The 14,219-nt window shown below is 45.2% G+C and overlaps 1 protein-coding gene across 1 annotated transcript in view; it reads left to right on the top strand.

Annotated features, from left to right (window-relative positions):
- HOATZ (HOATZ cilia and flagella associated protein) overlaps positions 1–9,031 on the top strand; it is a 30,535-nt gene extending 21,504 nt beyond the window's left edge. Inside the window, exons 4-6 of the mRNA XM_083163225.1 lie at positions 2,165–2,224; positions 6,051–6,103; positions 7,967–9,031. Coding sequence (XP_083019351.1) covers positions 2,165–2,224; positions 6,051–6,103; positions 7,967–8,027 — 174 coding nt within the window. The 3' untranslated portion in view covers positions 8,028–9,031. The remainder of the gene's footprint in view (positions 1–2,164; positions 2,225–6,050; positions 6,104–7,966) is intronic.
- Positions 9,032–14,219: the final 5,188 nt, after the last annotated feature.

Below are 14,219 nucleotides of genomic sequence, written 5' to 3'. Positions count from 1 at the left end.
AGCCTAACCCTAGCCACCCGCCCTTCCTCCACTGCCTAACCCTCATTTCCTGTAGCCTAACCCTAGCCACCCACCCTTCCTTCGCTCCCTAACCCACATTTTCTGCAGTCTAACCATAGCCACCCCCCTCTTCATCTGATGCCTAACCCACATTTCCTGCAGCCTAACCCTAGCCACCCCCTTCCTCCGCTGCCTAACCCTCATTTCCTGTAGCCTAACCCTAGCCACCCCCTTCCTTCGCTCCCTAACACACGTTTCCTGCAGCCTAACCCTAGCCACCCCCCTTCCTTCGCTGCCTAAACCTAGCCCCCCCACCCCCCCCCCTTCCTCCGCTCCCTAACCCCTAGTGCCTTACCCCAAACCATACTCCGCTTGGGATCATCTGCATTCTCATCGTGGTTATCTCAGTTTCGGGACTTGGGGCTGGGTTGCCAATCTTCGATCAGCTGAACGCCATCCAGCCAGAATGTCTTCCCACATTCACGGCTGCAAAGGGGGAAATCCATTTGGAAACACTCACCACCGAATGGATTTCCCCGCCATGTGCAGCCACCGACTATGTGTCGACACCAATAGCATGCTAATATTTTGGATGCATTACACAGTATGTAGTATTTGTAATAGGAGAAGACCCAAGTGAGAGGTTCTGGGGGATTTGGTGGCACAAGTCTGGGTGTTCCATACTCCTGGTGGTCTACCAGATAGTAGAAGACAGTAGGCAAATAACCCCTATAAAGGGGATATATATTGTCTCCTGCTTCTGCCATTGTCCCACAGCGCTCTGAGCAGAGAAACGCCAGCCAAATAATGGCCAGTGAGACCCAAATCTCTCACTTTCTGAATCTCTCACCCCCCTGTGTCTGGAGAGCAATGCTGTGACCGGGAGTAGGAGGGGTCAGTGCTGAGGATGTAGCTGATGCAGGTGAGAAGGAGGCAGCTAACCGGATCAGCTGATTATTAAATAAATATATATATATATATATATATATATAAGATCGAAAAACCCAACCGCGCCTCACAGAGAGATGGCAGCACCTCTGAGGGGCCCCCTGTTAGACAGGACCCAGGGTTTAGAGATAGAGAAAGTGGGGTATCAGAGTGCGCCAATTCATTTGCATATACAACAGTATTGTTGAACAAACGGTAATTAGAAGCAAAATCTTAAAATAAATTTTTTAATCGGAATTCTTCCAAGAGATGATACAGGCCCAACGCGTTTCGTCAACAGCTTGACTTCATCAGGGGCATTGGAAGCAGAGTAGTACAAAGCAATTTCACACTGTAAAATCATGACAGATTGATGTCAATTGTACATAAAAGCAATATTAAAAATATTAAAAAATATAAGTAAATGAAGAATATGATGATGATAGAGGACATAACGTGAGGAGGAGGATAGCGGGAGAACCACTTGAAACCCTTGTTTATCGAGAGAGAGTCTCAGTGGCCGAAATATATTTATTTGGCACCCAATTTGTGGATCATATATACCATCTTCTAGCTTGAACAAGAGATATGAGAAAAACCACTATAGGCGTTCATGTTGTGAAAATTTGCACCGTGGTTTTTCTCATATCTCTTGTTCAAGCTAGAAGATGGTATATATGATCCACAAATTGGGTGCCAAATAAATATATTTCGGCCACTGAGACTCTCTCTCGATAAACAAGGGTTTCAAGTGGTTCTCCCGCTATCCTCCTCCTCACGTTATGTCCTCTATCATCATCATATTCTTCATTTACTTATATTTTTTAATATTTTTAATATTGCTTTTATGTACAATTGACATCAATCTGTCATGATTTTACAGTGTGAAATTGCTTTGTACTACTCTGCTTCCAATGCCCCTGATGAAGTCAAGCTGTTGACGAAACGCGTTGGGCCTGTATCATCTCTTGGAAGAATTCCGATTAAAAAATTTATTTTAAGATTTTGCTTCTAATTACCGTTTGTTCAACAATACTGTTGTATATGCAAATGAATTGGCGCACTCTGATACCCCACTTTCTCTATATATATATATATATATATATATATATATATATATATATATATATATATATATATACACACACACAGCATGTTTATACTGCGTGCATATAATGTCTGACAATCTGGGTATTAATAACCTTTGTTTTTCTTGCATTTTATTCATTATTTAAAGGCTAAGAAAAGGGAACAAATTCTAGCACTTCTGAAAAAACAAAGAGACGATCGCATTAAGGTACATATATAAATATACTGTAGCAGTGTTACATATATACTGTAGCCGTGTTACATAATGCATAACCCGCATCTCATTTTATTGCATAACAAATATTGTAGGTGTGATACAGCACAAAAATACACAATCGATATATATTTGCCAGTAATGTGTTTAATGATGTGATTGCGTTCTGTCTTATTGTTCGTTTCATTATTGTGGGTGGAAGATATTTAACAAGGTAATGCAGAGACACTTACAGATTGGCACCGCAGTATGGCTGTGTAAGACGCTGTACATCATAACGCCAGCGCTGCTACAGCTACTGCCAGTGATTTATGACACCATTGCACCGCCGTTCTCAGCCTGCCATCCTGATCCTTATTGATCTCTTTTTAAATTGTTTATTAATAATACATTGTAGGTTCTCCCCTTGCAGAACTGCTGCCTCTGTAATTACTGCTCCGGCTTTCAGCTGCCAGATCAGTTTTCTGTTGATCAATGTTTACTGTTTGTAAACATAATATAGGAACAGGGTGGAAATAATGATTCCTCTTTTGGCTGTGTGGGCAGAAGAAGCACTTACGCTGGAGAATGGCTCACCTGCACCCTGGCACACTATATATGCCGGATGCAATGTAACAAGTTTGAGTTTGAAAAAGAAAACTCTCATTATACAAAACATAAAAAGAAGGTAAATTCAGTGGGTATCCCCCTATCCTTAATCTGATATGATAAATTATTGCCTTGTTAGAACCAGTGCCCAGTTCAAATATTGTGTATAGGAGCTGCGGGTGGAGAGTGCAGGGGGAATCAGTAGGACGGGATGCATTAGTGTGGGTGTGGTACAGGGTTCCGACAGTCGGGATCCCAACAGTCATTAGCCTGACGTCGGGATCCGACTGGCCAGACTCAGACAGTGTGGCAAGCACAACAAAGCCCCTTGCGGGCACGGTGGCTCACTACGCTCGCCACCTATTCTATTCTCCCTCTATGGGGGTCCTGGACCCCCACGAGGGAGAATAGCCGGTGGCCGTCGGGAACCCGTGCGTCAGTGTTTTAACAGTCGGGATCCCGACGTCGGGTAAATGACTGTCGGGACCCCGTCCGGCACCCATTAGGGTGACCTGAGTAGGTCTCTGCATGGAAATTGGAGAGTCTCAAGGTTCTTCTGGGAGAAAAATTGGGTACTTGTTTCCTAGAACGGCCACAATCGTTAGTAATCGTGTACCTTAAGTTAAGGTACACGACTAACGTGATGGACCCGATTTCCTTTGAAATCAGGTCCATTTTGCTGCCAAAGGCAAAATCGCGTTGGTCGCGTGCACTAACATGGCACGCGACCGACGCGATCAATGCGATTTTGCCATAGGGTTCAATGTTAAAATATTTTTAACATTGCAATCGCGTTGATCGCGTCGGTCTTGTGCCATTATAATGGCACAAGATGCGATGGACGCGATCAACGCGATTGCAATGTTAAAAATATTTTAACATTGAACCCTATGGCAAAATCGCGTTGATCGCGTCGGTTGCGTCGCGTGCCATGTTAGTGCACGCGACCGACGCGATCAACGCGATTTTGCCATAGGGTTCAATGTTAAAATATTTTTAACATTGCAATCGCGTTGATCGCGTCGGTCTTTTGCCATTATAATGGCACAAGATGCGATGGACGCGATTAACAACATTTTACATAGCAAACAATGGGAAATGGCCCAATATGGGCCATTTCTCATTGTATATGCCCCCATCATGTCTATTAATTAATGCCCCCCCATTGTGAACGGCACCCCACGATTAACGGCAACCCGAAGCGTGGCAAGCGTAGCAAGCCCGCGAGGGGCGGCGGTACGCGTCCTCCGACCTTTTCATACCCCTACTATCCACGTCGGCGTGGAGTTGAGAATATAAAGTGTGGCGAGCGCAGCGAGCCACCGAGCCCAAAGCGTGGCGAGCGGACGCGTATACCTGTGAAGTTATGCACGGCCGCTCGCCACGCTTCGGGCTCGGACGCTCGCTGCGCTCGCCACACTTTATATTCTCAACTCCACGCCGACGTGAATAGTAGGGGTATGAAAAGGTCGTAGGACGCGTACCGCCACCCCTCGCGGGCTTGCTACGCTCGCCACGCTTCGGGTTGGCGTCAATCGTGGGGTGCCATTCTGCCGTTCACAATGGGGGTATTTGAGCCATCAGGGGGGTTAAAATTGGGGTCTGGGGACAATGAATCCAATGTAAAATAGGGTCCCAGGGACCCTATTCACATTTGAATCAATGTAAAAATCGGGTCCATCGCGTCGGTCGCATGCAATGCGATCGACGCGATTTTTATGACCCGATCAAAATCGGTGTGGCCGTTCTTGGAAACAAGTACCAAAAATTGTACTTGTCTCCGCTCCCTCAGTTTCAGGAGACTTCTGAATATGAGGGATTTCTTGCACCCGGGAGAGTGCACAATTCTGCTTCATTGAAGGGCATGGGCATAATGATGTAATTCGTGGTGAGTGGTAAAATCATGGCCCAGCGACAAAGTACCACCAATCACAGTGTTATGTAACAGAGTGCATATTAGGCAGCTGCCCTAGGGCCCCACAATTATAGGGGCCTTTAAGCAGGGGTTTGCTGGTGCCTACAGTTTCTTGTGAGGCTACTAGAGATTGCTGCCTGGCTGCTTTGGTTGTGAATTCCACAAAATCAGAGCTGGCGGCAAACCTTCTCTATCGGCCTGCAGCCAAACGGTTACTGGGTATAAGCTGTTAATTGCTGGGTGGCTGATCGAAGGTAGGGAGACACCGCAGGAATTTATGATTTTTTTAAATCTTATGTAGGGGGCCCCTGTGCATTGCTTTGCCTAGGGCCCACAATGCTGTTAAGATGGACCTGCCATCCCCCTCCCATGCGGTCTCCACAAATCTGCGGTGAAAGAAATAGGCAAATATACATAGCATGCTCTATTAAACCTAAATATATAATGATTTAACACCATTATTGTAGCTGTTCCTGTTCTACTGACACTTGGAAATACAGAGTGTAGGTGGGTCACAAGGAAGATGGGGAAAAATCTGGAAAAGATCGTTTTTTTTTTTTGTTAAACAATTTAAATAAAAATGTACATTATAATTTTGCAAAATCATTGATCAACCTCTAAATTTGTAAATATTATTTGTCTTATTTCTTAAATTAAATCAGCTGTGAGGTTTTATTTTTTATTTTTGATCAACTGATTTTTTCAGTTCAGATTATTTTAAATAAGTGTTCGGAATGTGCCCGATATGTAGTAAACCATTAGAATAAATGGGGAAATGCAGTAAGTATAGAACTAAAAAGGGGGCGTGTTCCCAGAATTCCCCACTCCAAGATCTTACCACCCAGGATTGCATTGCAATATGCGATCCTATCGGTGCTATGCAGTCAGAAGATGCAGGGACAGGGGCTCAGAAAGGAGCCCTTCCCTGTGATCTACTGTGCCAGGGGTTAGTGCTGACCCCTCTGACTGCCAGCAATGCGGAAAGTAGCCCATAATCTGCAATGGGCTACCGCCATCATAGAATGACTGTAGCTGCGAGACCCGATACCATGCTGCCCAATATTGGTACTGTGCAGCGGGCAGCATTGCATCCCCCATAGAAACCTGTAGGGGATGCAGAGATTACTGCTGCGGTACCTTCGTCATACATTTCAGAGGTACTTACCAGCTACTAATTTTATTTGGTGCTTATCCAACTTTGATTTATTGTCATACATTACAACTGTCCTTATACGTATTGATGGACGTACGCCTTTTTTCAGCCTAACCTACTATGTAATTGTGTATTGTTTTAACACATTCATATATTTTATTTAGAAAGAATTTGTCTCTATGGGATATAAACCTATAACTACATCGGAAGACCGAAGGTGAGTCTTGATAATAAATGTAAAATGTATGTAATCATAGTAAGGGGACGGTCTAATAAAAACGGCCTGTGGGTTGTATCAAGCATTAAAAACAGTAGAGAACTGAACCAGTAGAGAAGCGGGTATCAGGTACGGGCACTCGTCACCTTCATCAGTGTGTCTTTGCGCCCAGACACTTGCGATTCATACTGCTGCTGGCTGGCATATATTCTTCTACATAGAGGTTAAGATTTGCTCATATATGTTCTTGGCCTTTAGTATCCTGTGCCCAGGGCAATAACTAGGTGGCTGTCAGCGGTGGCTTGCCCACAGCGCATTTGCACAGTTCTCTATGTACAGTGATTTAGGGAATGGGTTGTAGGACAGCTAATACAGTCTCTATTTATAGTAAATAATAAAATGAACGGGCCACTCTGCACCTTCCTAAAAACAATTTGTTCTATAGTGGGGAGCAGTCCTAGACTGAGTAGCGCAATGGGTAATGCCTCAGTGACATGGGGTGAAGAAGTTGTAAAAACAGCAATGTTCCCCCAGTGGGGTTCATATGGGACACATATGATATGCCGGTGGGTCAGGGTGCCGGCGGTGAAAAGACCGACCCCAGCATCCAGATACAATGAACCCCACTAGGGGCTTCCGTTGGTACCTTAACACTCTCCTCCTACTACCCTCACCCTCCCTTTCAGCAACCTGATCCTAACCCCCGTGCTCTGCCGTCTAATCTTAACTCCCTGCCCCACAGCCTAAACCCCCCCCGTTAGTGCCTAAACCTCTCGACAGCCTAAACCCTAACCTTACCGCCCCCCTCCCCCTGCAGCTTATCCTAAATGCCATAATTAGTGCCTACACCTTACCCCCTCCATCTCCAGAAGCCGGACCCTTACCCACCCCGGCATATTTACATTTGGGATGAGGCTGTCTGTATTCCGGGGTTGGCTTCCTGATCTCTTTCGAAGTTCCGGTGCCACTGTTCTGGCGGCAGTCTGGATGCCAGCGCAGGTATACTGAACGTCGGCATCCTGATGGCATACCGTTCATATGGCCTCCTCTATTGGCAATTATTATTATTGTTATTATTATTACAATTGGCAAAATGATCAATACTGCCAAGGGATCCGATACGTAATGCCGGCGGTCGGAATCCCGACACTGGAATCCCGACCGCCGAAATCCTGACATGGGGGGGACGTGGAGCGCCCCCCCTTGCGGGCTTGCTGCGCTCGCCACGCAGCGGGCCCGGTGCCTCGCTACGCTCGCCACGCTATTTTATTCTCCCTCTATGGGTGTCGTGGACACCCACGGAGGGAGAAAGTTTCGGGATTCCAGTGTCGGGATCCCGACCGCCGGCAAATTTACTGCATCCCCTGCCAAGCTCTAGTAGTACACACCGTATTAACAGAAGAATAAAAATAAATGACACACACTTCAATTTTAAAATTAACTTTAACTGACTTCCCAAATCCATGTTCCTCACGTTTGCACCTGACTATAGAAAATAACAATTGGTTAAATAGCTTACTCAAATTTTGAACCAAGTCGGCCATTTTCTTGTTGAATTCTTGCTGCGTTATGTGAGGGGTACATGACATCGCTACTGATTCCCTCACAATATAATCAGCAGTGCTGCTGTAGCAGGCATTTAGGCCAATGTTAGTATCATATAACAAGAACAGGGCTCTGCGGTATGATACATTATTTATTGCTATATTCCGATATCAGTGAAGTAGATCTAATACCATGTGAACATGGTACTAAACGCTATGTCGGATGCAGTGGCTCACCAGTGTAATATACTAAGTAAGAGCACCAGTATAGCTGCTGTGTCTATTCTATACGGTAACAGGTATGAATGTTTTTCCTCAGGTTGTCCACACATGACATAGGAGAGCTGGAAGATATAAGAGCTGTGAAACAGCTGCAATGACTGGACAGTTGTAAATCTGAGATTACCTGGCATCGGTTTGGAAACTACCCGGACAATAATGCAATTAAATTACTTTAACCCATTACTACACAATTCATTAAAATTTACGACAAAATTCTCAGAAAGGACATTATAGAGCTGGAAAAGTCCAGAGAAAACCAAGATAATAAAAGGGTCGGAAGTCATTAAGCTATGAGGACAGATTAGCAGGAATAGGAATGTTTACGCTGGAAAAGAGATGTTTAAGGGGAGACATGCTGAACATGTACAATATACCAGGGGGCAATATCATGAAGTATCAGGTACCCTCTTTTCTTTGAGGGCAGAGACTAGGACACGTGGGCATGCGCTTAGACTGGAGGAAAGTAGATTCCGTACCATTAGGAGGACAGGCTTCTTTCCGGTTAGGGCAGTAAGGGTATGGAACACTCTTCCGGAGGAGGTAGTGATGGCAGACACATTAAATACATTTAAAATAAGGCTGGATAAACATATACTGGAAAAAAACATCCGGGGGTACAACCCCAAATCATTATTCAGCCCAAAGCTACAACAAGCAAATTATTAAAAGGTTGAACTTGTTGGACGTACATCTTTTTTTCAACCTCAACTACTATGTTACTATGGTATAAAAGAGTGAGTAAGCCAATCCCTCATGGCTAAGTATGAGTCTGATGTGCTGGGCCCTGATGCTGTAACTGATGGGGTGATGCTTACTCTACACTACAGAAGAACATATAAAGTGCATGGGATGTGGATTCTGAACATCCAGAAAGTGGGGTAACCTGCAAACAGATATAGTGATGGGGTGGCGAGCTGCTCCTCAGTGGGGATCCTGACTACTAACTAAGATGGCCGTTCTATTCACATGTGATCTATTATCTTCTAGAAGGTGCTAAATAAATAGCAGTAGATTCTGATTGTTTGCCCATAGCAACATTTCATGTGAAATAGAACTCCCATCTTAGTACATTTTCTATACATATATAAAGCATTTATCACCACTTTCTGTGCACGTGTCTTTGTACGTGAGCATTCTCATTATATCTTCTCGACACGTGAAAATTTTTTCTTAAAAAGTGGTTTACTCTCACAAATTATTCAAGTAAGAAAATAGTACTACCGACCTGTTATCATTAGGATAAGTGATGTGGTGGTGGAGAGGGTTGTGGCTCTGTTGGTCCTTGCGGCTTCTGATTGGCAGCCACCTGCACTGCTTTTGCCTATCACATTTGCCAGAAGAGCAGGAACATGAACCATGAAGAGTGGAGAAGAGAAAGATGCGGGGGAGAAGGGATGGTGCATGTGGATAGTTGAAAAAGTGAAAAGACATGTAACGGGAAAATTGGGTAAACAGGTATACATACACATTGTATACAGACCAATACAAACATGCTGCCAGATACACACAGTGGAAGCAGTGAATGGGACAACTAGGTATATTATTACATTTTATTTACAAGGCACCATAAGTGTTTTGCAGCTCTGTACATAGCGCATACAATGGAACAGTACAGGGAGACAGGACTTAACATTACAGTACATAAATAACAAAAATTGTGTACATGTAACAAAGAGCACCACAATACAATACAGCTTAGATGTATGTAGCGAGGGAGTAGTCCGCGTACTACTATGGGCTGGCGGCCATAGGCAGGAGATGAGCGTTTACCAGCAGGACAGTATGCGGGCAAAGATGGTCACTGAGTAGGAGAGAGCAGTAAATTAATTGGGAGGAGAAGAGGGCTATGACAACAATAGGGAGGAGGGCCCTGCTCTGAGGAGCTCACAGTCTAGTGGGAAAGGAGGACAGACAGATGACATGAGGTGCAAGCAAGCGGGAGGTGGAGGATAAAACGAGGGAGTGGACTTCCTTGTCTGTAGTGAGGCGGAAGGAGGACAGAGTGGGATGGTGTGAGTAGCTCTGACACTTCCACTAATCTGCCACTGAGACAGGCTGATCGAGGTCATCACTGACATCATAGACCCATAAAACACCTGGGCACCCCCTGTGTATTTTCCAACGCTCCCTGAAAATGGCGGATTTCCATCCCCAAACGCCGGCTTCCTGTCAGTCAAGCTCCGGACGCTTTGCATTTACGATCCATACGCATTTTCTTTCGGTAAACGTCCCGCTGCATGCACGATGTGTACGGTATGCATGAGCAGTCATTCCATAATCCCTCGATTTGTGAATTCTCTGATTAGCAATGAATTCTGAATCAGGCCCCTAGTTTGGGAATCACTCGAGCTGCAGACTTGCACTTAAAACTGCAGATCAGGTAACAAAGCGCTAGCTTTGTTATTTCCTTAAAGTACAGTTTGTGAAAGATCATTACATTTTTTTCTATAGTTTTGCAGCAGAAAGCCTTCTTCCTTCTCCATAATAGATGAGTTGGCAGGTTAACAAGTGAGTAATGCTTTGAGATACACCATAAAGAGCGTCAATGCAAACGTGGTTAATTTCTTTCTGGTAAACATTGCCAGGTACCCCCCAAGCTTTCTCCTACACTGCAGAATACAGAAATCCATCCTGACGGACCAGTATAATGGCTGAGAGTCTAAAGTCTTGATTCTTTGTCACATTTATAAATAAGTTTCACGTTTTTATGTTGCGGCTTTCTAACCGTTTCGATTTATTGAGATACGTCTCACCTACAAGTTTTGTTAGTTGTCTCTACAGTATAATAAAACCTGCAGATAGGCATTTACATTATGTCATTTTGATGCTGATGCAAAGGCTTGTGGCTGTACTGCTTTCTTTGCTGTATGAGATTAGCAGCTGTAGGTAGGTAATGAATAACATAGAGCTCCTTAGAAAAAAATAAAAGTTGTGGATAGTATTATGTTACGCCCGCTATTGCATACCCTCCAACATAACCCATTCCATTAGGTACAAAATGCTCTGTTCCTGGACTTCCCTGCCAGTGGCAGTTACACAGGTTGGACTCCAGCATAGTCCAAATTCAAAGAGGGGGGTCACATCAACTGCCAGTGAGTCCAGGACAGTGACGTTTAGGGTGGCTCCCCTTTTTGAATATTGGACTGTGCTGCAGCCCCAGCTCTGCAACTGCCACTGGTAAGGAAGTCCAGAAACATAACTTTTTGAACCTAATGGAATGTTGGAGGGTATGCCTATCATATATTTATGTTAGCTAGAAATGCTGTACGTTCTGGATTTCCCTGGAAAGCAGCAGTTTTTGAGTGTCAGACCCAACATCTGAAAATAGTTTGGGATTCTCACTTGTCCAAGGATTCAGAGGGGGGAGGCCGTAGGGGCTCCTGCAATGTACAGGCTTAAGACACAAACAGTGAGGACCTAAGTGGCAGTGGTTTCTTGTCCAAAAGCTCTGTATGGCTAACTTCTGGCACCAGATCCAGGGCCAGATGCACTAAAGCCAGCCATACATCTACAGATCGATTGTCAGATTGGGCTGGTTGGAACAAAATCCTGGTAATGGATGAGAGCAAATGACAGTTGACCATTTGCTTTGAATTGCTGGAAAACTGCCAAAAACTGTCATTCAGATATTACCAGGTTTTTGTTCCAACCAGCCCGATCTGACAATCGATCTGTAGATGTATAAGCAGCTTAAGCTTCGAAAGAGATAAAATGGAGCGTGATAAACAACCAACCAATCAGCTCCTGTCTGACATTTTTCAAACACTGTCTGTGACATGGCAGGTTGGAGCTGATTGGCTGGCTGTTTATCACTCTCCATTTTATCACTTTTGAAGCTTTGTGCATCTGGCCCCCAAGATGCTACTGGCACTTTCTATACATGGCTGCCTGCAGGTGTACTGGTTGTAACCCGTATCCAGTCAACGGTGTCTAGTTCGCCAATGTTATCTTCGAACACGCCTAGATCAACTGTAACGAAAATTAGACGCAAATTTTAGGCCGGCGAGAACAGGTTTTTTTATGTTTTTTTGGTGCAGTCCTGCACCCCACAATTTCTGCTTCATTCTCAGCCCTTTCCCCCCCCATAAACTGCATGTGATCCGGTAGAACAAGAGCTGCACATGTTCAGATCTCAGACTATTGGAGATGGAAACCATCGGATTCGGCCCTGTCCGATCAGACTAGAATCAGGCCCTAGGTTTGTTATACGATTGTGCACAGCTTACAGAGAAATAAAACCAGAACTGGATTCTGTACACTGACAATTTGCTCCAAAAAGGTGATTTGTAGTATTCAGCATGTCTCTGTGCTACAATCGGTCACAATGTGCTGAGTTGTATAATGATGCTGCAGAGGAAAGAGACACCGAAAGGACAACAGGAAATTAAGTCTAAAAAAAACAGTTGTAGTCAGTACAAGAGTGATGCTGGATTTGCCTGGAGTGGACTATTTTATGGTGAAAGAATGTCATTATTTGACCCTAGCTGTGAAATGTGATAGGGTGAGAGAATCAGAAAGTGAGAGATTTGGTAAGAAATCTCCAGTTTTTTTAAAGCATTTTGATTTTGCAGTGTAAATGATTGCCGCTTTATAAAACTGGAGATTTCTTACCAAATCTCTCACTTTCTGATTCTCTCACCCTATCACATTTCACAGCTGGGGTCAAATAATGACATTCTTTCACCATAAAATAGTCCACTCCAGGCAAATCCAGCACCACTCTTGTACTGACTACAACTGTTGTTTCTTTTTTTTTACTTAATTTTTTTACTTAATTTTTCATTGTATCAGGAGGAGTGCCGGGACCGCAGTCAGGAAGATCTGCTCGTCCCGGCAGGTCGGCAGCAGAGCAGCAACAGACCCGGTGGAGGTTGATGCAGTGGTGAAGGGGGAGGGGGGCAGGGGTGCTTTAAACATTTTTATGGCAGGGGTGCACAAATTTTAGTTACACCACTGCTCAAAAGTGGTAAGTGTCCTTACTGGATAGAGATTGTTCATGAAGTGAGGGAGAACCCTGAATTGGGACTAAGGCTAATTCAGAGGTGGACAGAATTAATACATTGGGTGCAATGTTTTAATTTTGTGCAAGTACCCCTATGGATACCGTCAGGGGATGCATATTGCAATTTCATGCGCAACCATTCAATATCAAGACAATTATGGGTGGTGAATGATGGAGTGGCTAAAGGCATCGGGTGTGTTGGTGTCAGATGGACATTTTGCGCCACCACAGGATTGCTCCAGTGTCCAGCGGTGCGGCCGATGTCTGATTGATGGAGCATCTTTGTGCACGCATCGGCAGACTTGCTACATGGCCAGTGTGTGTCTCAATAGGATGACAATTGGCAGCAGCAATAGCATAACAGATACTGTAGTGGTGACTGCAATTGTCACAGCCGCTACTGCAAATGTGTCCATCACTGGCGTGGCAGCCCCCCCCCCCCCTCCCGGCCTGCATCCAGAGGAGGACAGAGGTGAGGAGGGAAGTAAATGAGCCTAGCGCAGAAGGCGATGAAACAGCAGCCGTGGCCCCCAGCCCCCCCCCGACTTGATCCTGGATACAACCTTGCGGGGAGCCCCCCCAGGGAGATGAGGGCCCAAAACTCCTAAACAAACCCCCAACTCCAGCCTCACTGACTGACTCTACCCCCTCTCTCTGGCTCCCACCCAGCTACAGTTCCAGCAAGGGCCCTGACACGCTGCCCACCCAAGCCTACAGCCTTATGTCCATCCTGTGGAGGGCTGCAAGGAGATAGACTGTTGAGCCCTTCTGCTGCTGCCCACAAGCAGCATGATCAAGATGGCGCCGCTAATGGCTGCCTAGGCACTGTGCACTCAGCCATATGTACCTCTGTGTCTCCCCTGTCTCATACACTGCATAGCAACCTATAACTGTGCTGTCTCTGCTTAGTTGTTACCTACCTGGCTGTTGTGGCGACCAGTGGTGCCGATGATGGCTGCCTAGGCGCTGTACAGCTTGGCGGGTATATGTTCCTGTGTCCCCCCTGTACATGTCCATCACCCTCCCCAGGGTACATGTAGTGTATACCATTATGTGTTATGTATATCTGTACTGTCACTGTCGAACTGTTACCTACCTGGCTGTTGTGGCGACCAGTGGTGCCGATGATGGCTGCCTAGGCGCTGTGCAACTTGGTGGGTATATGTTCCTGTGTCCCCCCCTGTACATGTCCATCACCCACCCCAGGGTACATGTAGTGTTCCTAATATATGCAAATATACCTGGCCAATAAAGCTGATTCTGATTTGTTGTGTTAAGCCAGCGGTAA

Source organism: Crinia signifera, chromosome 19 (assembly GCF_055691185.1).
Source record: "Crinia signifera chromosome 19, ASM5569118v1, whole genome shotgun sequence".
NCBI lineage: Eukaryota > Metazoa > Chordata > Amphibia > Anura > Myobatrachidae > Crinia > Crinia signifera.
Note: the sequence above shows the minus strand (reverse complement) of the source record. Positions and strands in the feature narration are given on the sequence as shown.